Below are 26,954 nucleotides of genomic sequence, written 5' to 3'. Positions count from 1 at the left end.
CAACTCCTTTTGGTGTGCCCTGCTTTGAGCCAGAGCTCGCAGGCCCAGAGACACCATTTTATCAGTAAGAGCCCTTTAGCATAGCGTGACCTCTGAGAGACTTCAGCAGGATGTAAGATTGCTCTGGTACTGAGGTATGATTTAATATCCTCAATTGTTCTGGAAATTTGAGCTGCATGATTCAGGAGACTTGCATGAGTACGGTTACTTCAGCGCTGAATGAGATTTATGTGCTTAACTGTGATGGATGCTGTAATCCCATTTCTAACGTGCTGATTCAGTAAGGGGGCGTGGGGGGAGCAAATCGACAGCGGTTTTGCTGTGATTGTGGTGGAGGCAGGCTTTTGCACAGGAAGCTTGCAGCAAGAGCAAATGCCAAAATAAAATAAAAAAACAAACACAAACCAAAAGATAGAGGAAATGTCTTTCCTCCTGTTTGCTGAGCGTTGTCACCCCTTCCTGTAACAGGAGCTGTCGGGGTGGCAGGGGCACCCCGGGTACCCCAGAGCTTCCTTCCAGGGGGGCCGTTACCTCCAGCCACCCCCCTCCAACTGACCCCTCTGGCAGCTGGGGCTACGAAGGGCTGCAACACTGCCGACAGGGAGCGGGGCTGGCGGCCGCTGCCGGCTGCGGGGAGCGGCCCCGGCTGCCCCCCGGTGCCTTCCCGGCGGCGGGGCCGGCCCGGCGGCTGCCACTCACGGCAGCGCACCGCCTCCGCGGCGGGGGCCGGCCTCGAACCCGCGGCCGCCGCGCAGGGCGGGCTCCGCCGAGCCGCGCCGCCGCGCCCCAGATGTGGCGGGGCCGACCGCCTTCGCATCGTCCCGCCTGAGCCCGCGGGCACGGCCCCGCGCAGGGCAGAGCCGCGGGCAGGGCCAGGAGCCGGTAAGCGCCCGGGGCGGGCGGACGGAACGGGGACAGGGGGGCTGCGTCTCCTCCTCCCGCAGAGGGGGGTTTTGTTTTGTCCATCCCCCCCGCCCAAGCCGGGACTGGGGCCTCCGAGCAGCCTCCTCTGTTCCCCAGATGTTGGGCAAGAAGAGGGTTCTCGTACCTGGGATATTCTAGTGCAGGGGTTTAGGGGCCCGTCCTGAAAATGGGAACATCAGAGAGTATTTGCGGGCTGCTAACCCTGCCAGGAGGGGGCAGAGAGGGGGGATGAGTCTCTGGAGCCAAGGCCCCAGCGCCAGGCCCCGAGGGAATGGCCTCAAGCTGCCCAGGGCAGGGTCAGGCTGGCTCTGAGGAAGGATTTCTGTGCAGAAGGGGCTGTTGGGCGTTGGAATGGGCTGCCCAGGGCAGGGGGGAGTCCCCGGGATCCCTGGAGGGGTTGAAGAGTCGGGCTGAGCCAGCGCTGAGGGATCTGGGGGAGTTGGGAAGGGTCAGGGGGAGGGTCATGGTTGGGCTGGAGGAGCTGCAAGGGCTTTTCCAACCTTGATGGTTCCGTGAGGAGATGATGGGGAAAGATTTGGGGCACTGCCTGGGCCAGCAGTGGGGCAGGCAGGATGAATGAATGACAGTTATATCAAGAAATAAGATGCGATGGCAAGAAAAGAGTGATTGGTAACAGTTTTGCATGTGGCGTGGTTTTGTTTTTTTCTGGTAAGATGCTGTGGGGTCATGGCAGCTTCTCTGGAGACAGATGAGTCACACAGTGCATGCGTGTCAACCAAGGCACAAAAGGAAGAAAAAGTATCCAGAATAGAAAGAGAGTCAAAGAATTAGTTTGTTATTGAAGGGTGGTGGACAGCTAGCTGTAGTATGTTAGGTACCATGTGTAGTATGTTAGGTACCACGTGTAGTACGTACCCGTACTGTGCTGGTCGTGCTAGTTCTTTGCTGGACTGCAGGATGGTAGGATGTGAACTGCCCCCATTTCATGGCTCTAAAAAGGGTTGGACTCTGCTGGGCTGCTCAGTTCTCATGACTCCCACTGTGGGTCCAGAGTTCAGGCTGCATGCAGCACCTTCTGCATCCTTCTGGGCCTTCTCAGGGTGAGAGCCAGGAAGCACAGCAAGCACTGCAGCGTGAGCATGGGCCTAGGAAGAGATGCAGTAACGGAAAGGGAGATTGATTTGCTGCTATATAAAGTTGAAGGTAAATGAAGTACTGGTATTTGGGTTAGCAGAGCATCCAGGGCTTTGGGAGTAAGTGGTAGTTTGCCTTCAAATTAACGGAGCGGACTACCAAAGGGTTTCATGTCTCTGACCCATCTGATGCCCCTTTTTTTGTTATCTCTTTGTTTCTGACTTTGTTTTTCAGAAAAGCTCTTGTGATTCAAGAAAGCCACCATGAAAGGTGAGGAAGTTCGGCAGAGGAGAAAAGAGGGCAGGACTAGGAATGGAGAGCGATCCAGGCACAAAGCAAAGAGCAAGGGTAAACACAGAGAGAGCCGACTTGGCAGCCAGGAAGCAGAGGATGTGTCTCTGCATGCACAGCAGAAGCTCTTGGCCGAGGAGAAGGCAGCCATGGCAAAGTCGCGGGAAGAGTCAGCCGTTGCGATTTGCCTGCAAGTGCTCCTGCCATACCTCCTAGCTGGGCTTGGCATGGTCTTGGCAGGCATGGTTTTGGATTATGTTCAGGTAAGGGAAAGAAACAGATCTGATGTACCTGGCAATGGGATAGGTGGGGGACTTCCCTTCAGAGGCAGAGGATTTGCTCTGGGGATGGCAAAGGAAAGGAGGATTTGCAGCAGCTTCACATGCCAACATCCTTCAGAGTCAGCTGTTACATACTTCCCTGCAGCTCTCAGGAGATAACACGTGGTGGTTTTCTGGCCCTTTTTCTCCTCTGGAACTAAAAGACAATATGGTGTGGAGGATCTGAGGCATCTGTGTAGGAAGGTGTAGTCCTATGCAAAGATCTCACCTTGGTTTTGGGAAGAGGGTGGCTGAGCTCCAGGCCCAAGGACCGTGGTGGCACAACGCTTTCCTGCAACAGATACAGCTGCATCGCTCCTGGATGTAGCTCTGGAGAGTCCCGCTTCATTGTGCAAGGAGCCACCCAGCCCAGCACTGTTAATGCTTCACACAACCAGCACAGCCTGTGCACCACATCCTTTTTAAATCCTTGTAGCAGATGGCTCAAGTCCTTGAGTCTTCTCCCAGTCCAACTTCTGATTCTGTGACAGTCAGGACCAGGCCTTTCCTCCTGTGGTGCAATAACACCTTTAAGGTAGTGGTGAGCACCTAAGTTTGGACAGTTTAAAGCTGCAGTTAATTTCCAGATTATAAATTGCTCTGCCTTTGCACTCTAGGTGATTCTCACTACTGCGTGCCTTTTTGTTAACCCTTGTTATTTGACTAGCTAGCTCTTGGGTCAGACTGCCCTGACCTACCTGATCCAGTGACACTGAAACTACTATGCTTGCATTAACAGCTTCCACAAATCTGGAGCTGTGTTCTTTTGCCACTAGCCCTGGGCTGATCTCCCTAAGCTAGAAGAGCCATAAAGGCTTAAGAGTGACACAGTATCCTTAACTGAACTTAGCAGGTACTCGATACCTGGCAGAATGTCTAGTCAGATCATAAAACACCAAGGAAAACCCAGAACCCAGTGGCAAACTACTTTTTGTCTCCTTAGACGTCATTCTGAGAATCCTGAGCCTGGAGCAACCACTTTCATTTTTATTTTTCAGATTGTTGAGACCTGCCCATTCCTATGGATCTCTGACATTAAATGCATGTTACCTCCTATTGTGAGATATTAAAGTGTGACATAGGTTGCAGATGGGTTAATGATGTTGGAGGAGTGTTTTTCGTTCAGTGTTCTCTTAGAGAGGTTTGGGTTTTTTTTCCTAGGAAGGATTGGGCCACTAATGTAATCAGAATGTGAAGCAAACCTCATACTCCTCTGAAACCGCAAAAGTCTGGTTTCTGTGTTATGCAAATAAAGAGCTTGCAAAGAGCTTTCATGTTAGTGCTTAGAACCTGGGAAATCAACCCATGCAACATCTCATAGGAAAAGCAGGCCTTTGGCAGTCAGCACAGTGACTTTTTGTGTGTGATCATGGACTACTTGAGCGCGTCTCATTGTGGACTCACCGCTGCTAGGAGCTGCTCTTATTTTCTCAGCCAGGCCTGGCCGCTGGCCCTGCTGCTGCTGTTCCTGTGGGGCAACAGGAGGTGCTGCGAGGCTTTGGGCGCCAGGCACTCCCCATCTGCTTGCTCTCTTTCTCTTCACATAACCTCTCTTCCCTGCCCTTTCCTAAAGTGGAGAAGAGAGGAGCAAGGTGAGAAACAAAAATCCGCAGCCTGATTTGACAGGGCTAGCAGAGTGGGGAGTGAGAGAACCCCAGCAACCGGGACATGTGGTCCCTGAAAAGCATCGCCCGCCCACGAGTCTGAGGGGTCAGAATAGTGATACCTGTTGCTTACACTGCCATGTGGTAAGAGAATTCTCTGATATCTTTGTCCCTTGTTTGCAAGGATGATAAGGCACATCTGAAACTGTGCTCTTTGGCATGTGTCATCTCTCTGTTCTTTTCCTGGCCTGTGGCAGTGGATGGAGGCCCTAGATCAGGGTCAGTGCCCACCAAAGAGGCTGGTTCTGCTTTGGCTCCTCCAGGGCAGTGCTAGCTGTTGGCTAGTTTGCAGTCGTAGGGATATGATGTATTTGTGTGCAGAGAAGGGCCGAGGTGTGCCTCCCCAGGCTTTGCCACAAGAAGTGGTGCAGCCATGAGATGGTTTGTTTCTTTTTTTTTCCTACGACTTACAATATTTTTCCCGCTGTTCAGCAACACGCTCTTTCTTCTTAAACCTGACGTGTCCCTTTGCAGACAAATATGGTATATCTCTTTGCCAGGAAAATATGATGTATCCCTTTGCTGACAAATATGGTGCGGATCTTTATCAGAGGCTCCTTAAATGCATAATAAAATGACCCAGTGTACACACGCAGGTCACCTGAACCAATTACCTTCTCCGCATTCTGATTCATCGGTTGAAAGCTTTTTATGGTGCTTGCTTAGAAACAGAGAGAGCTGAAGCGTGATAAACCCATAAACCCTGCCAGGCTGACGCTTTAGTACAGGATGTGTTGTTGCTGTGTTTTTTAATGGCATGTGAGTCATTCGGGCTTATTAAGATTTCCTTTACATTAATGTTTATGCCTATCAGCAATCCTGTCGGCAGATATAGTGGCATATGGAACTAGGTGTACACATTATCAGACCTTTGAAAACCTGTGGTAGTTGTCCAGAAATTGTCCTTTGTTTCCTTGAAGCCGCTGTGAGTTCCTGACCAGAAGTGGGCCTTCATGCTGTCACTTCTCAGTTCCTGGCTGATAGAAAGAGGTTGGATCATGGGTGGTTATTACAGGTTTTTTTTATTAACCTCCCTCTTCCAGCTATTGTGGACTTTTTTTCCAGTTAGATTAGCTGAAATGTGCTCCCTTGTTAGCTTTCAGCTAACTGGACTGTTGTTAGGTGGAAGAAACACGTACGCACACCAAGCCAGCTGGGAGTGGAGAAGGCTTTGGGGGCTGTACCAAAATATCAACCTAAAAACCAGCAAAGGACAGAGTTTCCCATCTTTTCCACCCTGTCAAGCTTGCAGAGAGCTGCTGTGCTATCTCAGCCCATTAGGCTTCGTGCTTTGGTTTGCGTGAATTCGGACCAAAAGAAACACACCACCCAAAGGGCTGGGAGCTTCCTCAGTTCCATGTTTATCTGCAGGACAGAAGCATGTCTTGTTCTGTCCAACCCTACCGATGCATTTAGCTCCAAGCTGGGAACTCTCACAACGACAGAGTCCACAAACCGTTAATCTTTATGTCCCTCTGCAGAGAGTGTCAGGAAGGGGGTTGATTGGTACAAAAAGTGTAAGTAAGGCAATGTGATTTAAACTTTGAACCTGAACTGAGCTGAGAACTGTGTATCTTTGAGGCCTGAATACTTGCTTTCACTTGCTTGCCTTCGCTGTGGCATGGCTGGATCTGAACCTGTGGTTGAATGCCGAAAAAACTCAGTTGCTAATGTACTGAACCAATCCTTCCTATCCCAAATTGTGCTTTAAAAACTTTTTGATCCTCTGATCCAATTAGTCTGCCCAAATTAATGATTAGAAATGAGCCCCAGCAGAATACCCTGACTCCCTTCCCTGCACGCGTGACTTTGAGCTGAAGTCTTTACTGAGCAGGATACAAATTCTTTGGCCGTATGTGGTTATGATGCAGCTCTGGTTCTTGACCTTGTGTCAGCTGTTTGGCTACGGAGACTCTGGGGTGAGACCCCATCTCTTAAAGACGGTCCCTTCCTGGTAGCATGCAGGAGCAGTGTGTTTCACTTGAGGACAGGCAGGGAGACCAGCTCACAGCATGCCATGGAAACGTTCACCCTTTCTCTCCCTTGCCTGTGGAGTAGCGAGATTACGGAGCTACCTTAAATAAGCTCTGGCTATGACTCTTATCTTGGCCTTTGCAAACTAGCAGAAAGTTGAAGTGATGACAGCAGATAAGGGTGTTCGCTTTTGAAGCTTATTGGCTGGTTCTCTGCATTATTTTTTTTTTTTTTTCCCCTGAAAGCCAGTCATTCAGAGGTATAGCTGGCATAGACGGATCGTTACATCCTGCGGAGGGGACAGGAGGGGCCGGGGTCTAGAAAGACAGATCTTCTCTCACCAGCTGGCTTAGCTGTGTCACTGTCCTGGGGATGGGACCTGCGTCATATCGTCAGCCGTGAGAAATGTGGACTCATGTTTTCCTTGACCTTTCTTCACCTTGAAGGAGAGCAAAACGGATCCTGGTTGTTAACTCCCCACCTCCTCGGCCTTGGGACAGCGAGAAAAGTTCAACGTTGCTTATGGTGGGAGTGAGGGAACTGGGGCCAGTTCACAGCAGGCTTACATATTAAACCATCGTATCAAAGGCGAGCCGCAGTCTGACAAGAAATGTAACCTGAGGAGAAAGGACACTAGTGCGTTTGAGCACGCTGAGGGATTCTTGCATGACCTGTCACTCTTTCAGTGCTGTAGTCTGAGCAGGTCTTACTGGTTTTTACTGAGGTGGTGGGAGCTGAATGGGGTGTGGGCTCGTTTCTATTCGTCCACAGACATCTCCACAATCTTCTTTTCTCTTTTTTAATCCCCCCCTGGATACAAATTGGAGAAGTTGTGTCCGTCAAGTTTGCTGCCACGTGGGCTCAACCCAGCTGAATCAATTTTGGAGGATACCCTTGCTGCAACCCTCTGGACGTGCTCCTAGGAGGAGAAGAAGCTAAAGCAATTTAGCATCATTGCTGTAGTTTGAGGAAAAACATTCTTTTGACTTCGAAGAGAGCTACCAGGAGGATCTGTGTGATGTCCTGATCTCCCCCCGTTTGCCCTGCTGAGCATGGGGTAATGGTGTTTGACCATGGTGGTCACCCAGTTACAGCTGGAACTGTGCTTCCACGGCAAGAAGCTGAGAGGTTTCACCTGCAAGTTAACCAGGTCAGCCAGCGGATTTCTCCCAGAGACTTCATTCTCCATTGCCTCCCAGATTTTCATGCCGTTCCTTCTGGCTGGCTTGGGCATGGTAGCTGCTGGCCTCTTGATGGATGTTGTTCAAGTAGGTACATGTGGTTAGGCAACTTTGTAGTGAGAGGGTGGGCTAACTCACTGACCCGGAGGATTTGTGTGGTTTTGTTTTTAACGAGTGTGGTCCTAGCAGCCAGTCAGCAGGTTGGCTGTAGGCTTTTCCTGTGCTAGCAAGACGCTATCCATCTTTAGATTAGTACATGGGATCCTTGTAAAGTGGGATAGTGGCTTTCAGACAGGCTGCCTGACACTGTGCATGAGACTGGGAGCTCCCTTCGCTGGATCTGGCTGAGCACTTCGGTGATGACTGCTGTGAAGCGACTGGGATCAGACTGCAGCATGTTCCCCTATTGCATGATATTATTTCTTTCCTTCAGAAATTGCTGATAAGGAGATCTAGGTCAGGGTTGTTATTAACTATCTGTCTCACAGGCAAGTTTATGCTTTCCATTCTTTGCAAACAACCTAATGTAATCTTTGGTCTAGAAGGCATTTAGATACTGTGATGAGAGGCATGCCAGCAGAAAAAGATTAGCATTGCCTACAAACTGAGTGCTTCTTGGCCGGATTCTGAGGTGGGTGTAAATTTGGAATCACTTCCACTGACTTCCAAGGAGTGCTGCTGGATTTACACCACTGTGCCCACAACCAGAATCTATCTCATCTGTTCTTTCTTTTGTACAGTGGCACAAATAGAAATGCAAAATTTGATCTAGTTTGGGCATCTCATGCCAGTGGATTTACAAATCAAAAGGCTGGCAGAGTTTCCCAAAGATATATCCTGCACTCTGAGCTCACAGGAGTACATTGGATTCTCTGGCATTAGTAGCACAGCAGGAGCTAAATATGGATACTTGAATGTTTGGAAAGACAATACCTTGCTGTTTTTTTCTTGCATTGGAAGAAACAAAGAAGGCAGAGAAGTTGAATTAAAGGGAATATGAGGACTATCAAAGAAGAGTTAACTGGAGTGGCCCATGCTGTTGCTATGCTGTGTTTGCCGTCTCCACCTTGTGCTGTGCTTAAGCACAGACCTGTCTTGCAGCATTACAGAAGTTCTCAAACTACCCAGGATGTTACGTTAATAGCAGTTATCTCCACGAGTGATAAAGACATAGTACATACCCACTCCATAGCGTTGGCAAGTGAATAGGTCTTTGTCTAAAAGAAATCGAACGAGCTTGCTACGAATTGGGCTCTGTTCAAAAATGTAATTATCCAAACTGATGGACAACATAAGCCATGTATACCTACGTTGCATGTGTTGTTTGAACACCAGAGTGCAGTTCTACTTTGTGTATTTGTTCACTAGACTCTTAGAAACGGGGTCATGCCTGAAGCACAATAATAGGAAGTGTAGTTTTTGGTAAAGGTGTTTTTAGCTATGTTGAAATAGAAGCCATCAGTCAGTGGGTTCAGCTCCCAGAGGAGGGAGTTAGTGCTTTGAGAGTCACAACTGGCGAAGGAGAGATGTTAGTGAGGTAAGCTGCTGTGGTATCAATGTTTACAGGCAAAACCAGCAGCTGGGAGAATCCAGAGATTTTAGCCTTTAAAGGTTTGGATTATTCTTCTGTGCCTTTTTGTCTCTGAACTGCTTACTTTCAGCTTTTCTTCCTGCAAGAAGCTCGCTGTCCTGTCCAACTAAAAGCTGAGACTGTGTCTGTTTGCTTGAGGCCAGGTACCATAAGACTCATGCTACTGAAACTACAGGTTTTTCTAATCCAGGAGTCTGTGATTTGCCCATTTTTCAGGGGATGGTCTGGCCTGGGAATGCTTTGCTCTATTTGCTGTCACTGCAAAACATTCTTAGGAAACTCCATGCCTGCCTTTGACAGGGAGATATATGGGCAAGCTCGAGGATGGTATCTAGAGCATACCTGTGAGTTTAATGGTGCTGCCCTTGTTTTGTTACATACAAAATATCTTGAAATAATGTGGTTCTGTGCTGGGAGTCCAGCTGAGTCTCTTGTTTGCAGGGCTGATGTAAAGAGAACAAAGTGGAAATTGCTTGTTTGTGTCCTATTAAACTTCCCAGGATTTTAGCAGTTTCTGGTCTGTCCTGGGCTGAAACCAAGAACTGTTCATGTTACTGTTTAAAAAAAAAAAAAAAAAAATCAACAGAAGAGATTTGTATAGCCCAGTTGACTACAAGGCTCAAACCTGGGGGTCTCATACTGTAATAAAAGTATGCTCAAAGAAGTAGCCGTTTACCATTTTTCTCTTCTTGGTTGTGCAGGTGATGCGGCTCTGTGCAGGGCCGGTAGCATGGCACAGGTCTTCTCTCTGCCCCAGTGATCCTTGGCCAGCTGGTCCATCCGGATTCTGGGCTGGCTGGCATTGCTGGAGACCTTGCAGGGCCCTGTCAGGGTTTGGCCCACTCTTTTACAGTAAGGTGAAGAATCAGATTGAAGCTGGGCGATCAGATTTCAAACTTCAGAATTCAGGAGCAAAGCTTCCCTTTCGTTCTCCCCTTCCGCACCACTGCAGTGGGACACGGGCCAAATAAAAGTCACAGACAAAAGATAGCCCTGTCCTTTGTTGATAAAAGCCCTTGAGATGATTAGCATTGAAAATTCAGGAGTTTGGATCAGCCTGCATTTGATAGTCCAGGATCTTTTGATCTTTCTGCTGACTTGTTCAGGGCAATGGAAGACCCCAGAGGTTTCTTAGCTGCTGCCGTGGGAGGATGGATGCTCTTGGAGAGGTAACAGGACAGTTGGGACTGTGAGGATGGTGTAAGGAGGGACAGCTGAGACTGTCTCGGTACTTCATAGCCCCTCTTCCCCTTTGGGACCCCGTGAGCAGATCCAGCTGGCACAGGGACCAGCTGCAGCAGACCATGGGGTAACGAGGTTTCTTCAGAGCTGAGCTTTAGGGCTGTAACTCCATTATGGGGATGTGAAGGGGGAAGAAAGTCTCTTTTCTGGCTCAGTATCCCTCTGGGGGGTTTGCAATGCTGTTCTGTTCCTTCTAGGCCAGTTTTCATCTCAAAGGACAGAGATGCTTCCTAGACTTAATCCAGTTGTCTTCATTCAGGCAGCTCCTTGCCTGCACGGCTCTAACCTGCCACATTCACCTGCTCCCCCAGCTGACGATCCGCCAAGGTGATGCCACGGGGATCTTCTGTTTATTCTGTATTTCTGCAGTCTAACACCGTGGAGTCCTGGCTACAGTGGTATAAATCATTATGAATCTGTCCTTAGGCTCTTAGTGAGTCAGTAATGAGACTCAAATGGAGGCAATTAAGTCAGCTTTTTTTATTAGTACAGTTGTGTGATTATTAATTGTTCCAAGCCTTTCAGTGTAATTATATGTAAGGCAGTCCCAAACAGTCATACCTCATATGCTGCAACTACTGTTATGATGGCTTGAGACCCGCAAAATTCACAAGGAACACAAGGGTTGGAGTTTACATTGATATAACAAAGTCCTGTTTCCCGAAGGTGACATACACAGAAGATAGAGTTGAGTTTTTCTGTTGCTTTTTATTTATATGTCTTTTTATGTGCAAAATATGCAAGGTCTTAAATACGAATGTCTGCATGCCTGTGTATTTTAAATGACTGGGGGGTTTTACATTACGACTACGAAGTCTGGTTTTTCTCCTCTTTCTTTTGAAGGTGTCAGAGATGAGTTTGGATCTATATTCTTAATTAAAGAGAGAGGGGGATTTGAATCTTTATAAGGGGATGTCTGGCCCTAGATTTCTTAGGTATTTAAGTTCCATGTTAATAGATTTCTCAGGTATTTAAGTTCCACGTTAACAAATTCAAACAAAATTGTAGTGTGTCAACTAAGGTGACTGTTCTGCTATTATCTGTTATTTACTCAGCAGTAACTTACTTTTAACATTTTGAAACATGCCTGTTTCCAGGAAATGTGCCTTTTTGTGTTGATGGTAATGTTTTGCCTGTTACCTGCGCCTCCGAGGGGTGTCTTGCATCATGTGCTCAGCCCCACGTTCACTCATCCTGGCTCAGAAGGAAGCTGTGAGGGCTCCCCAGCAGACAGCCGCCCCGCTGGCTTCCCACAGCCTCCCAACACCGAGCTGTTACAGCCTGTCTGTATTTCCCAACAGGCTGACAGCTGAATGTGTCGACATTTACTGAGTCTCTCCAACCTCCTGGATTCTCAGGTTTCTCGAATCCCACTGGATGTGGGGAAGGTGGGCAGGCAGGGGTCTGTTGTTCATTTTGTCCTTTAGTGCCAGAATTCGTGGCCATCATACAATACTAGCCAGGGACAAGTTAGAATTCATGAACAAGTTGATCCTTCACGTGACGTGTAGCTAAACTATGGATATTTTTTTGCCACAGGATGACACGTGGGTTGAAGGGGGGAGATTGGATGAGTACCTGAAAGAGAAATCCTTTGTGCAGTGGTAAGGGTGCAGAAAAACCCCGCCAGCTCAGGGCAGATAGTTGTAGGCTGGAAAATGCACAGAATTACCCTGTCTACTTGTCATACTTGTAGATTGTTGTTTTCTACACCTGAATTTGACTCCTGGTAGAGGTAAGGATAGGTTAGATGGACCTTTGATCTGACTCATTGCAGCTACTCTTTTTTTCTTGTATTCTGCTCTTAGATGTTGGGCTAGTTGATCTTTCTTCATGGTGAGCTGCTCTGTTCTGTGATATCATCCTGATTTCATCCTCTCTGGCTACAGTGGGACTTTGGCAATATCCTTCAATGCTCAGGGGGTGAATGAATTACGTTCCAAAGTGCTGTAGGGTAGATAAATTAGAGAAGATGTGTTAATCAACAAAGTTTCTTAAAGTTTCAGATCATTTCTAGTGTTGCAGCTAATTCAACAGCTTTGTACAGTTCAACTTCAGAAGAGCAACCATAATCAAGATATTGGCCCAGCAGTTTGGGCTGATGGGATCTCTATTCAAATCCTTTTTGCAGCAGTGCTGGGAGCATTCTTGGTAACAGGAAGATTTAGGAACTGCCCATGGAGAAGAGATACAAAAACTCCTTCCCTTCCGCCACCAGTCTTAGATGCTTAGTTAAAAGTTTGGTAAAAAGACAGACACAACTTTTTATTGTTAGATCGTTTCCAGATCTTTTTGTTTATTCTTCTGAGTCTGGACAGCAATAGGTGTTCCTGTGTCTAGTGTCAGTACAAAGGATGGAGAGCGTGCTGTGTTTCATTTGACTTGTGAACCCTTATTATTTTTCATGTTGTTCTTGGCTAATGCTAAAGGCGCATTTTAATTTGTGGCTTTCCAAAATCTTCTGCTGCCCTCAGGAAGAAGGTACCTTCCCTGTTAGGATAGTGCTTTGCTGTGCATGAGATCAGAAGGAATATTCCAAGCTCAAAATTGCTCCCTTCACTCCCAAAATGCAGCCAGCCCCGGGGCAGCAGCTGCCCCCATGTGCACAGCAGACACCTATAGAGCAGGTGGGGGAACCCACTCCCCTTTGAAGCAACAGCACTGAGCTGGTCAGCATCACAAACTGAGGACATTGCCTTTGTTTTCTTCCAGCACTGGGATGTATTTCGGACAATTACGGAAGTTTTTATCCTGGTTCCTGCCTTGGTTGGCCTGAAGGGTAATCTTGAGATGACGCTGGCATCCAGGCTCTCCACTGCTGTGAGTGTTAACAGGGTGGTGGTGGGGGGTGTGTGGGGCGGGGGGGGGGATTAGCAGAAGACATCAGGAGATTCTGCTTGTATATAACCACGCTGTGTGTATGAGACATGCCCTTTTCTGTTAAGTAGAAACTAGGGGTGTATGAGTGTTAAAATAACGTGTTTGCCCTCATTTTGTAACTGGAACAGAGAATTTCCATCTGCACTTTGAAGGTGAATTAATCCCTGAGTGGCCAGTTACTGATATTTTGGGACCTGTGACACATGAAGGAGACAAAGCCAGGACTCCACAGCTGTCAGCTTCATATTGGATTGCTTTTTTGTGGTTATTGATCCTTGAGAGATCAGGGCTTCTCAGCAATCCTACTGGGGGGGACCACACCAAGGCTTCTTGGGACCTGCAGTAACTTTTGCTACTATGGATTTGATTTCTCCTATCTCCCTAAGCAGTTTTGTTTGTTTTGGGCTGTTTGTATTGCATGTCTTGGGAGAAACTGGACCTTAACAGAGCAATTTAGGGGAAATGAAAGAGGAAAATTGGTTTAATTTGGTCAGCTTTTGGTCTGTGCAGGATGTGGTGGAAGTGCCCCCTCCACCTTTAGCTGGGTACCCTGGGACACTGGGCTGGCCGTGATGGAGATGTGTCAGGAAGGAAGTGCAGGGAAGGCTGGGAGATGCTGACCTTTGCTCGTGCCTCTCTGTCTTTAGCAGATGCTTTCCCACAGGGACCAGGTGAAACTGCCTTCAGCAGCCACCTGTGCCACAGGAACACGTTTTTAGGGTGTCTCTCTTGGCTCCTAGGCTAACACCGGACAGATGGATGATGCCCAGAAGCAATGGAAAATGGCAACCTGCAATTTAGCCCTCATCCAGGTGAGTCCCTTCAGCTGGGAGAGGAAAAAGGCCCTTTTCTCTTGCTGTGCTGCAGCCCAACAGCATCTGTTCCCAGCACTGCTGAATCCCAGGCTGCTGATTTCAGGCAGGTATTCTCAACAGAGCCAAGCAGAGCCCAGGACTTGACCTCCAATAAAGCTCTGTGTGGCCCCAGAGCTTGTCGTTTAGCTGCAAAACACATCTAGACATTCATTGCCTTTGTGGACAACTGAAATAATGAAAAAACCTTTTGCAGGGGGAGCTGCAGCACAATCCCTGTTTCACAACAGTCCCTAGATAAAGCCTGTTGCTCGCTGGCAACGTTTGGGAATCAGCCCTGGGCAGGAGGGGAGAGATGGGAGAAATGTGCCTCTTGTAGCTTTTTCTACTTGTTAAAATCCAGCAACCAGCCTAGAGGTTGCACATGGCAAGGCCACAGGGGTTGCAACATGTGTCTCCGTGCTTTCCCTTATCTCCTTCCACAGCTTTTAGCTTGCTAGGAGTGCTGTGTTGATGGGGAGCCCGTTTTTCTGTTGACCAGGGCTATTCCTTTGCTGATGGACACAGTGTCCTTTGCTGAAATGTTATCTGCCCTTTACAGGCCTCCAGAGTTTTTCTCCAAACTTTGTTAGGATTATTTTATTTTTTTTTTTAACTTAGTGGAGCGTTACAGGCATGCTGCTTAAATGCATAAGCAATCGGCATCTCTGCAAGGCTTAGCTGTGTGGAAATGCTGCAGTTGCACGGAGCCAGGACTGCCAGGGAGCAGATGCGGATGGTTGCTCATCAGCTGCCTTCTGGTCCCCAGGTCCAGGCCACTGTGGTGGGACTTCTGGCTGCTGTTGCTGCTGTGATCCTGGGAGCCATCTCCAAAGGCTCCGTGGAGCTGAGCCAGGCTGCTGTGCTGTGTGCCAGCAGTGTCACCACGGCCTTCATCGCTGCTCTTTCTCTCGGTGAGTCGTTTTCGTTCCTCAGATCAAAGGTGCAGTGCTCAGGTGAGGAAAAAACCTGTCCCTTCTGCCAGGGAAGCCCAGCTGAAGTCCTTTCGGCCTGGCACAGCGGGGAGGGATGCAGGGAGCATTAGTTCTATGTCTGTGGCTTTCAGCCCTGCTGCGTCCTGCCTGTGCTGCTCTTCTCCCTGGATCCGTTCGCTGGGCTCTTGGCATCCGCAGCAGCCATCAAAATGTCCCATTTCACCCCAGATGTGAAAAATGGCCCCGTGCTCTGCGTGGGTGCACGCCCCCCCCCCCCCATGCTTCCTCCATGTGTCTTGGTCATTTGGCCATTTCCTAGGTGAGAATGAACTAAAGCCGTGCACAAAGCAGGGTATTGAGAGTCTGTTAGCACAGACCACGCTCGGGGTGGACCAGGGTCACCCAGTACCCCGTGGAAGATTGTGGCCAGCCCTGTGGCTTGTCTGCTGTGAGCTCTGAGACAGTCAGGGCCCTCCTGGCTCTTCCCCTTGCAAGGGAAATGTGCTGGGGTGGACAGGAGGAGCTGCTCTGTCGCCTGAAGATGTTCAGTTTGTAGGTTTGCCATATGAGGGCAGCACAACACCCTGAATAGAGGGAGCTGGCAGAGTTGGATACAGCAAGTTTTCTAAATAAAAGGGACAAGTTACAGCAAGTGCATATCCTGAAGCTGGAGTCAAAGGGTGATTGTAGATGCCTTTGATGAAAAACATGGGATGAGGCAGTTGTTAAAAGAGAAAAACAGCAGTCCAGCTTTCATTAAACTCTTCCCCTCTGTCTCCCTGCTCGGTGTGATACAGAGCGGCTTTGCTGCTGTACCATCACAGGCTTTCAGCTAGCATTAGTTTCTTCCCTGGACGTGGCCACAGGCAGCCTGTGTGTGGGTGTGCACGATGGAAGCCTGCTATTTTTATGACCGGGGAGGGAAGCAGCATGAACTGTGCTGTGGGGAGGGGAGCGTTGGTGTCTGGGAGGGCTTTTGTGGAGAATGCCGTGTTGTGTGAGGCTGTGTGTCTGTGTAAGGGATGCTGTGTCGGGGAGGGGGCACAGGTGGCATTTCTTAGGGGAGAGCTGATGCTCCTGTGCACGCTCAGCTTTGGTGGGCCTGTCCAAACAGGCACAGAGAGGTGGTGAGCTGAGGGGAACCACCATTTGTCAGGCTCCCTTTAGGGCGTCCTGTCAGCCACAGAAGGGCTTTGCAGAGATGTCGTGTGTCTTGTCTCAAGGCTACTCTTGCTAGTCACACCGCAGTGGAAGCTGGCCAGGCAGGGTTTATTCCAGGTGGCCCTTCCTCAGGCCTGTGAGAGATGCGATGGCTGAGGGATTCCCACATCAGGGTTTGTGCTCATTAACTTACCTGGACAAGCAAAACTTCCCTTCTCTACAACAATGTTGAAAAGCAGCTGAATTTTCCAGGTGCAGCACAGAGGACAGGAGAAGAGGTGATGTGGGCCACCTCCATAACCCCTTGACTCTGGAGCTGCTCACAGCATCAACATCCACCCAGTGCAGATTAAAGCACCCCAAAGACTCTGGGATGTGAAGGGTCAGTCAGATGGCTGGGCCGAAAGGCTAATTCAGGCTACTCTGAGGAAGCTCATCGCTCCTTAGTGGTTCAAACTCAGAGAAATTTTGGTCTAATATGGAAAATATCTTTGTGCTGTGGAATCCAGAGCAGGGGATGGCACCAAGAGGCTGCCGCATGCCTGCTGTGTGCTTATCTATGACTGTGCTTCGTGCCTGGTCCTGCGTCAAGGCAGCAAAGATTAGGCTGCTCAGGAGGGGAGCTTCTACATTTGGGCTGCCTGCTGGTATCTCCTTTGATCCCTGGAATTTGCTCATGTGCCTGTGGGCCTTTGGTGCAGTTCATAAGGGCAGAGTCATGCCCTTCAGGTTGGTGAAAGCAAGAGGACAAATTCCTGGGGATGTCCAATCTCCAGCTGCGTGGTACCGCTACAGGCAATCTGCTGCTTGCTTTTCCCAAAGCCCGTGTCCCTCTGGGAAACAGAGGAGCTCTGGGGTGAAACGCAGCAGGATGCATTCTCTGATGCCTGCTCTGTGTCTTCTCTAGGTCTGGTGATGATTGGCGTGATTATCGGAGCAAGGAAAGTTGGGATCAATCCAGACAATGTCGCCACACCCATAGCAGCAAGCCTCGGAGACTTGATAACCCTTTCCTTGCTGGCAGGAATCAGCAGTACGCTCTTCAAATACATAGGTACAGTGTTTAGCAGGGGTTTGTAGCTCAGCAAGAGAGGGATGAATCCTTCTGAAATTATTGCAAGGTGCTTACCTATTTCTGGGATGTTTCAGAATGGAGGCTGCCATGCCACTGGAGTAGAAAAATAACCAAAGAGGCTTTTCCTGGGCTCTCTTTTAGTAGCAAACTGGAAGGCAGAGCCTAAGAAACACAACTGGGATTTGTCAAAGAGATGACCAACGTGTATTGCATAGCTTTAGAACAGACGGTTGACATACGTGACACTGACTCTGTTCCTGCATCTGTCACTAGCCAAGCATAGCTACTTTCTCTGCATGGGTAATAGCAGGTCCTTCCTCACAAAGCAATTTCAGGGTTTTGGCAGCTGTAAAATGTTCTTGCTCTTCACACGTGGAGAGTGGTGGATGAACAAGGTATTATTGAATTGGAGGGAGGGAGGCAGTGCTGCACTGGTTTGTGCTCACAGGACTCAGAGCAGAAGCTGTGGCTGAGGGGTTATTGTGCTGCTGGTTGGCAAAGAATTGGACATCTGTCGACACTGAAAAGCTCAAAACGTGCAGCAATGCAGTGATAGATACCTGACTGCTGCTTGGAAAGTGCTAGGCTATTTACCGTGAGCCTAACCTAGAACAGAAAGAGGAAAATAAAAAGATCCAGCAGACTTGGTACCATTTGAAACCCAAACCGCTGCTCTCAGACTGTGAGCAGAAGCAGAGGCAGCTGTTCTCAGTTTGCATGACTTGTCCCACATGCCAGCAAGTGCAGGAGCGAAGGAGCCCACACTGCAGGGAGAGGCCCACGAATTGCTTCCGTCCAGTCCTCCTTCAGCTTCAGAGGTGCATTTTTTTAATAGGCTTTTTCCGTGACGCCACCACACCTGCCTCTGTAAAGCTGCTTTGTCTTTCAGTTGCTACGCCTCTGATAATATCTCCCAGGGAACACATGGCAGAACATGATAACCTCTGTGGTTGTAACCAGAGAGCATTTGTGATGTTTTCAGAGTGGTTTAAATAGCTTCTTGAGGTGGAAAATACCGAGGCACACAGACACCTAGTCATTGGGAGCATTAAGTGAGGCAGGTAGGAGGAAGCACTGTTGATGGTGGTTGGATAAATCCATTTCCCTCCCCAGTGTGTAGTAAGGGGCAGGTCACGCTGTGACAACTTCTGGGTCCTACCAAAATGTATCCTTCAAAAATGCCAGTGAGTCTGTGAAGTTTGGAGCATTAAGTGCCATCTGATGCAGCACCACCTCCTTCTGCAGAACACTCTTTTGGCAATGAAGATTTTTGATTTTTAAAAAAATCAACCCTGGTCCTTCCCAGTCCTGCGTAATGGAGATAGAAACTTTGCCAAAGGGTTTCAGCTTGCTTATGGGCTGTATGTGAGAGAATGTGGCAGAACTGGAATGTGGAGCCTGAAGTCCATTCATCCTACCAGGAGGCTTTCTGTTGCCTTTGATAAGGTTTGATAGACTCCAGTGCCCCGTGTCTGCATTATTTAAGAAGGAATTAATTGCCAGAGACAACGAGGGGTGGGTCTAGGAGGTCCAGTACAGGAACTAAGTCTCTCATACAACCCCTCTGTCCTAAATGACTCCAGGTGGTAAACCACTGACAAAACAGCAGCTGTTTACACCCAGAAAAGTTGCATTTCAGTGTTGACTAAAGCCCTGCATAAGGAGTGCACCTCTGTGTAAAAGCCTTGATTCATGGAAGATCTCATCCCATCAGTGCCATCTCACCCAGGTCGCCCAAGGCCCTGGCAGTGTCATTGTGTAAAATGCACACTTTGAGCCTGCTTCATCCCCCACATTACCTGCAAAGTCTGCCTTACAACCCGCTGGCTTTGGCCCCAGCACAGAGACCAGATGGAGAGCTTTGTTGAAGAAGCATTTTTATATCAAAAGAGTTGGCATCATCCCCATTGCTTGAAGGTGCTTCTCATGCTTCTGAGTCATGTTTATTTTCTTTTACTGCTGCACATCTACTTATTTTTTAATTCCTTTGCTTCTAAAGGTCATTTCAAGGCTATGCCCCTACCAAATGGAAAAAGCACCTAATGGAAACACATGTAAGCTAGCACAAAAGAAACCCTGGATCTTAACTGGCTTAACTGTGCAAGAGAGCATTTCTTCCTATAGAGCAGACCAGCTGCTCAGCAATTCTGCTCGCTTGCCACCAAAAATACCTATTACTTGTTGGTTTAGGTGAAGGCATGAGGTGTCTGTTGTAAGTGTGATACAGCTTGCACACAGGAGTTTCCCTCTTGTCCTGCTGTTTGATTTGTACCCCGAAGCCAGAAATTTTGTAACTTTTTGTCTTGCTTAGTTGGAGATGGAATTGGAGACTTGCTCATCTTCAAATATAACTTGCTCTGAATCCTGCTGATTTTCAAACAACATCCTCTAGCAGGGAGTTTCAGGGATTAATTATGGATTTCTGTGGTAGAGTGAGGTGGTTGTGTGGGGAATATCTTGGTTCATGTGATTTTTCTGCTAATGTAACTCAGTTGGAGAGCCCTGCTGCCTTTCTTCCAGACTTCGTGCAATATGATTTTGGCAACCTGTGAAGCCATGGGCATTTAATTCAAGTTTTCTTTTCCTTGCCAGATATGAAATACCTTTCTCCTCTGATCTGTGCTGTCTTCATTGTCATGATCCCTCTCTGGGTTGCTATCGCCAAGCAGAGTCCTTCCCTTGCCGAAGTCCTGAAATCTGGATGGCAGCCAGTCATTGTTGCCATGAGCATCAGCAGGTAAACGGAGGAGCTGCTCCTGAGCCTACACCTGTGTGCCCTCTCCAGAGAGACCCCACGCTCGTTAGAAAGCCATCAAAAAATAAAACTGGAAGGGACAGCAGAAGGGTGTTGGTCCAGTGCTTCTCAGCCATTGGGGGCTCTCCAACAGGCTGTGAGGTAGCAGATAAGGAGCCCCCAGATGACTGGAAAAAGCAAGTCATCGTTTTAAGTCTCACTTGCACATCTATGCACCATATGGGTGTAAGCCAGGAAACCAAAAAGGGAATGGTGACCATCACAAATAGTCAGACTTCAGCCTCATTTTCATCCAGCTGTAAAGACAGAAGACTGGTGAATATAGAGCCAGGTAGTTCATTCCCTCAGTCTACATCTTTCAAACCCAGCTGAGATCTGGGAGAGAATTAAAAAAACCTGCTAAGACCAGTATAGAAGTGTAGCAAAACTTTTGGAGAGGATGATAAAGCTTCCCCGGCTACCATCAGTTTTGCTTAAGGGTAGGCAAGGAGGTCTTCCTGATCTCCTTGTGCCATTAAGAAAAACTGCAAGGCTATCTACTGGTGAAAACTGAGCTGTCAAAGGGGTAAATGGTGACTAGTCCAGCCCCGGCGATGGGGAAGAAGCAGTAATTCATCTCAGTGTGGGATTTTCACAGCATAGGAATTACCCTGGGAAGAGAGATTGATCCACCCTCATTGCCTGTCCTTTTTTAACAGCATTGGTGGGCTCATCTTGGACAAAACTGTAACTGACCCAAACTTTGAAGGCATGGCAGTGTTCACACCTGTGATTAATGGTAGGTTGGGCAGGGGGGGTTATATGCATGCTTTTAGTTACACCTCCCCCTCCTCCCCGAGGTGTCCACTGTTGCCCTACACAGAGGTCTGTGCTCAAGTCCCTGCTCCCATCACAAGTGGAAGTGAAGCCACTGGTCCCCGTTACATCCCTACTTACATCTTGAAGTGTCCCTGGAGCAAAATAGGCAGGGCTGAAAAATACTGACAGAGCTGCGGGAAAGGTTAACGGCGTCTGATGGTTGTCTCAGAGCCACGTTGACACCTTGACTTTCATAACACCAAACCTACTAAGGATGTCACAATAAATGCATTTTCCCTGTCTCTCTCCACTCAGTAATTTGAGCTGTGCAATCATCCCCTATACAGATTGTTGATAAAGATTAATGTATTAAGATTATATATGTGTATGTATATACAAAAGATTATACATAGGGATTTTTAATATATATATATTAACATCTTTTGTGTATATGTTTATAGTCGTTTGAAGCCTCACAGTACTTTTATACACATACCAGCACAAACTGTGGGGGGATCCTGGCATCACTGAGGATCCACTGGGTTATTTTTCTGCTATTGCAGTGTTCTTGCAGGCCAGGCCCATTCCAGGGGACACCCACGTTCCTAGGGCAGGCTTGGCTTTGTGCCACCCTCAAAGCGTGGTGTCCTCTTGCAGTGTCACAGGGTGTCACCCAGCTGTAACCTTACTGGATCTGCATAAAGACAGCCACCTTGCTGACAAACTCTTTCCAGCATGGTTAGCCAAGTTAGGCAAGTACAGTCAACAGCAATTTAGTTGAACAGTGATTGACCCAGACGTTGCTCTCTGGGGGCGGGTGACCTGTCTGGCAGAGCTGGTGGCAGAGTTACACAGTGCTCCGTGTCTTTGCACAGGTAGCTCTTCACTCCCCACGTGCGGGGGAGTCCTGCAAAGTGTGGCAGTGCACAATTCAGAAAGCTCCCGTCTTGAGCTGTGCTGAGCTGGTCTTAGTATTTTCACTTTGATTTTGCTCTGGCAAATCTCACGTTTAGTGATGGAGCATTTCCTTTTTCAGAGTAGGGAAAACATGTAGGATCTGGCTCATCGTTATCTTTTCTGTGGCATTTCTACCCTGCACATACTCAGGGGGTGGAGGTTTGCTCCATTCTTTGGCATTTCTACCTTGCAAGTACTCAGGGGGGTGGAGGGTAGCTCCGTAGATCATCAACCCTCTATTTTCTGCGGGAAAACGTCGCTGCTTTTTCATGTTTGCTAGAATTAATCAGTCTGGAAGGAATTAATTTCCTTTTAATTACCTAACATATTTGGGCTCCGATTCATTTTCATATGATTCCTTCTCATTTAACAAGTGTCTTAGGTGCCTTCAGACAGACATATAATCACTCTCTGTGATGTTTGTTGTCTTTTAAACAATAATGGCTGTCTGGGTGAGTAAATCCAAGAAGTGGCCGTGAGCAGCATCTGTCATTGCCTGTGCTGCTTTCCCCAGGTGTTGCTCACAGACTGCGTCAAACCAGGTGCAATTACATCATCTTCAGAGGCCACGTGGCATTTACAGCCAGTGCTGGGAGGCGAGGGAAAATGTTTCCAATAAAGCAGTCAGGAGGAAACGATCACTGGAGCCTTCCTGATTTTTAAGAGCTGTTCCTGCCAAGTGAATAGTGCAGCATCACCACGACATGTGGGATCAGGTTTTCTTTTTCTCTCACTGCTGCTCTCTGAGCTTGTAGATGAATGCAGATCAACTCACCTTGGGCTAGGTGTTAGACTGATGTTTAAAAAGTGCAGTGAGGGTGGTTTACAGGTTTACTGTGTTTTTTCCTCACAGGCGTTGGAGGGAATCTGGTCGCCATCCAGGCCAGCCGTATTTCCACATTCCTGCACTTCTGGAGCATGCCTGGAGTTTTGCCATATAAGATGAGGCAGAGTTGGCCCAACCCCTGCACCACATTCTTCTCATCAGGTAAACCTTGAACCCTAGTGTCCATGTCCCAAGGCCTCTCATCACAGAGAGCTCTTTATCAAGGTTGGTGAAAGACTAGGTGGGTTTCAGAGGAAGAATTTCCCCTTACAGGGAAGATACACAGATTGGAGAGGAAGCATCTTTGCAGTGGGCAGCTTGAATAAAAAAAAGCTTGTGGTATATTTGCTCACTGGCATGAAAAGAAATGGGCCTTCAGGGAGCACTAAAGAAAGTAATTGAAAAAGAATCTCAAATATGATCTAATAGAAAGTCATTTTAACCATGGCCAGCCTAGAGCCATCACCTGTGGACAGAGGGGTGAATAGAGCATAGCCTCACTGAAAATCAGTAATTCCTCCACCTTCAGTAATGGATAAACATCAGTAAAACTGGATTTGGGTCGGTTGTCTTTTTCTATTGCAGGTTCCTCTTAATTTCCCCTGCTAGGTTGGGAGTTACTGCTAAAACAAACTAAAAACTGGGAAAGTGGGTTGCAGCAAGGCAGAGCTGAAGCAGTGGGAGGCAGAGAGCGGCGGAGAGGAGTGTTTGGAAGGAGTGGATCAGCGTGGAGCACGTCTTTGGCACATAGTTTCAGTGCTAGACAAAGCTGCTGGGCTGGTACTGCAGATGCTCCAGATTGCTGCGTGATCTAGAAAAGGCGTTAGCAATGTGGTTGGTGGGAGGGGACAGCCCCAAGTCTGCACATTAAATTCCACAGCTGCCTCCTGTCCCCCCCGCCCCGTCGGCAGCCCCTGTCATCGCTGTTTCTGTCTCTGTCCTCTGCAGAAGTGAATTCCAAGTCAGCTCGAGTCCTGTTCCTCCTGGTTATCCCAGGGCACCTCGTGTTCCTCTACACCATCCACCTGCTGCAGGGAGGCCACACATCTCTGTCCTTCACCTTTGTGATGTTCTATCTGACTGCTGCTTTGCTGCAGGTAAACCCCAAACTCTCATCCAAAAGGAACCCCTCAGATACTATGAAAACAAAGCAGTCTCCAGGCTAAGCAGGAGTCACGGTAAAACTTCCAACAGCAGCCCACATATCCAGTCATTGCCAGTGGGCTTCCTACCAGGCATCATGTATCTTCTGTGCATCCAGTCATACTTCACCCAGACTGCCAGGGTCTGGTTTCCCACGTGAGCACAACTGCCCTTAAGGGTGAGCGAGGGTTCAGAGGGGAGATGAGGAACAAATTACCGTCGTCCGCTGAGCTGCAGTGAGTGTGCAGAGACCCCCTTAGCAAGGAGGTACCTCTTGCTGGGGGTAGTACCTTGTTTTACCACGTCCACTCCTTGAGTCTCTAAGCCCCAAGTATTTCTAGACTGCCACTGGTCATCCCTGTAAGGGACAAGCGAGAGGCTGTGAACAGGTTTCCCCACTCATTTTGGAAACTGTTTTCATGTATCACAGTGAAGGCTTAGGGATTCCTCTGGGCAGGGCTGTATGGCTCAGAAGGAAAGAGAGGCCTGAGAAGTTCATCTTCAGACATCAAAGTTCTGGGTAGGCAGTGGGCATTTCATCCAGTTTGCTCTGCCTGTTCCCTGTCGCTGCTTTGCCTGCCTGTAAACTTTGTCATCTCACGCAGAAACGCCCGCGGCTGTTGCTTGAACTCACAGAGGCTCTGGCTTCACTTGCCCTTTTAAATCCGTGGCTCATTAATTTGCAGGGTGAGGTAGCTGACTTCTGGCTTTGCCTTACAAGCAGCCTCGTGTCTGTGGGTGAATTCCTTGCATGTGTAAACAATCAGTTTTTCTCGACCTTTGCACAACCCTAAGACCAGCAGCACAGCCGTAGTTGTAAAGGAAAAATATTTATTCTTCTCTTTATGCATCGAGGTAACTCCTCAACCAGAGCCAAGCGTGAAAATACGTGGAATAAATGACAGTGTAAAGAGTAGAATCCCAGCAACGCCACTGACCCTGAAAGATTCCCATGAAGGCCAGCGGAGGAGAATAAGCTCAGCCTGGTTCTTTCTTCCCCTTCATTATACTTTTTAAAGGAAGACAGAAAGAAAGCAAGGGGGAAGCTTGGGTCAGCTGGAGGAAGCCCAGAGGGAAAGATCAGAGGCTTAGAAAACATGACCTTAGAGGAATGATTGAGTGGATTGGGGTTAGCTGGTCTGAAGAAGAGAAGCTTGAGAAAAATCTGGTTAACAGCCTTTCAACTACCAAGTTTCTGTAGGGAGGAACAGAATAACATTTTCTCTGTGGTCACTCGGGACGAAACATGAAATCACAGGTTTCAAATGCAAAAAGGCAGATTTATGTTAGACCTCAGGAAAAACAACAACAGAAAAAAAAAAAAAAAAGCCAAGAGACTGATTGCTTAGAGTGTGGCATCTCCATCTTTGAAGATTGTTTAGCACAGGCTAAACAAACAGCCATCAGGAAAGATACAGGCATGTTTGATCCTGTATTGAGACAGAGGAGTGGTCTATATAAGACTCTTCCATCCAGCTTTAGTTTCTGTGATTCTGTTATTTAATTTGCTTTCCCCATCTCTCCTCCTCCCTCTCCCCCAACCCAGTTAGCAGTTTTCACCTTCAGAAATGCTGCTTCTGGCTTTGGTTCCTGTTGTGCTGCAGTCTCCCATGGAGGGACCACAGATGTAGGGTGCAAACTCTCTCTCCCTTCTTAATTCAATTAACTAAACAGTCTTTAATCCTTATCCGAAGTATTTTTTTCCTCCATCTGTTTATCAGAATTGGGAATGAAATAGGAATTAAAAGAAATCGCAGCAAAGATTTTAAAACTGTTGAGATGAAAAAAAAGAAATTATTTTCATTTTTTAACATGTTGGTGCTGCCTGGGATAACTTTGATGTAAAAACTGCCTCAAACTCCAGTTGTCCATTGAGACTTCTAGGAAAAACAAAGTAGACATGATCTGAATTTCTAATGGAAAAAAAGAGGGATGAAGAGAAAATAATCTGGCTACAAACTTATCCTTTGGGGCTGCCTGTGTATTCACAGCAGCCTGCTTTCTGGTGGAGTGAATGGGAGCTCTCCCACTCAGGGCATGGGAAGCGGGAGCCGTACCTCTGGGGAGATGCTTTTGGTGTGGCCAGACTCCCAGTTTGGCCCACGTGATGCTGGTGAGTGGTTGAAGAGTGGTCCCTATGCTTGTGGCCGGTGGTTAAGGGGCTGTGGCACCGCGGGTGACACCAGGCAGTGCAGTGCCTGAGGGTTTGAGCCAGCTACACCCAGCCCAGCTCCATCCCTCAGAGAAACGGTGCTTCTCCAGGGAGGGTGTTACCTCTCAGTTTCCGGGAGCTTGGCTGCGGCCACCTCGTTTTGGTTGTGAGTTGGTTGAGGGGGGCGGTGTGTGAGCACCTTGGTGCCTCACAGCAGGGCCTTTCTCACCTCTCTCCTCAGGTGGGCATCCTGCTCTATGTGGCTGATTTAATTGTGCGCCTGATGTGGAGGAAGGCGCTGGATCCCGATAATTTCTCCATCCCCTACCTCACCGCCCTGGGAGATCTCCTGGGCACCGGCTTCCTCGCCGTCTGTTTCCGCCTGGTTTGGCTCGTCCACGGTGCAGACATGAACCTGGGGAACTGAGGGACCACGTGCTGCTCCGCATCACTCGTGCGACACGGTGCTTTCCTCTCGGACAGCGGGGTGCTTGGTGACAAGCGCTGGGTCACCCGGCTGCGCTGGGCCTCTCCCACGCCGCATCTCTCCTCCCCATCGTGCCTTAGAGCTGGGCTCTCCCGCCCCGAGGAATCTGCACCCGCAGACTTGTGCCCTCCCAAGTGAGCAAGCGGGTTTGAAGCGGCACCTGCTGCTCAGCCCTTCACCCAGCAAACGAGGCGTTAAGGGGTGTTTGGGCCATTTGTAAAGGAATGAGCATTTCCATCAGGTCCCTACCACCCCTCTCCAAAGCCTGCCGAGGTCACTGCATCCCATCCTGCAAAGGGGACGGCGCAACCTCTCCGTCAGACTCTGACTTTGCACCAAGGGAAATTCTTTTTTTGCCCCCCGTTTCCTCTCCCGTCGCATCCCTGGAGGAGGAGAGCAATCAGGTCTTTAAATGTGTCTCTTCTTCATCGCTCAGACGCTCGGGATCTCGAGTTCCTCAGCGGGAGGTTATCGAGGGATCCCCCCTACCTGCCCTGGAAGCAGCACTGTCATCAGACCATCAAGCTGCATGGATTGCATTTTGGGGGTGGGAAGGTTTCTTTTTACGGTTTATGAAACGTCCAGTAGTTAAAATGTTTATAGAAACACACACACAAATAAAGTGGTTTAAAAAAAAAAAAAAAAAAAGTAA

At 48.4% G+C, this 26,954-nt stretch overlaps 1 protein-coding gene across 4 annotated transcripts; it reads left to right on the top strand.

The window, feature by feature from the left end:
• On the top strand, nucleotides 1-26,954 carry SLC41A3 (solute carrier family 41 member 3). 4 transcript variants are annotated; one of them, XM_074913964.1, is made up of 11 exons: nucleotides 1-134; nucleotides 2,254-2,573; nucleotides 12,995-13,102; nucleotides 13,903-13,974; nucleotides 14,783-14,927; nucleotides 17,017-17,163; nucleotides 19,777-19,921; nucleotides 20,638-20,717; nucleotides 22,548-22,682; nucleotides 23,469-23,617; nucleotides 26,057-26,954. In XM_074913964.1, the coding sequence occupies exons 2-11, from the start codon at nucleotides 2,283-2,285 to the stop codon at nucleotides 26,240-26,242; spliced, it is 1,458 nt and encodes a 485-aa protein (XP_074770065.1). In that variant the 5' UTR covers nucleotides 1-134; nucleotides 2,254-2,282; the 3' UTR covers nucleotides 26,243-26,954. The 4 variants fall into 4 exon arrangements, with proteins under 4 accessions (XP_074770065.1, XP_074770067.1, XP_074770068.1 ...); XM_074913966.1 differs by lacking the exon at nucleotides 1-134 and adding an exon at nucleotides 7,099-7,536 and having other exon boundaries at nucleotides 2,457-2,573; XM_074913967.1 differs by lacking the exons at nucleotides 1-134; nucleotides 2,254-2,573 and adding exons at nucleotides 6,363-7,536; nucleotides 19,577-19,582 and having other exon boundaries at nucleotides 17,017-17,142; nucleotides 19,759-19,921.

The sequence above is a fragment of the Athene noctua genome, chromosome 10 (assembly GCF_965140245.1).
Source record: "Athene noctua chromosome 10, bAthNoc1.hap1.1, whole genome shotgun sequence".
Lineage (NCBI taxonomy): Eukaryota > Metazoa > Chordata > Aves > Strigiformes > Strigidae > Athene > Athene noctua.
This window is presented reverse-complemented; position numbering and strand designations above follow the sequence as displayed.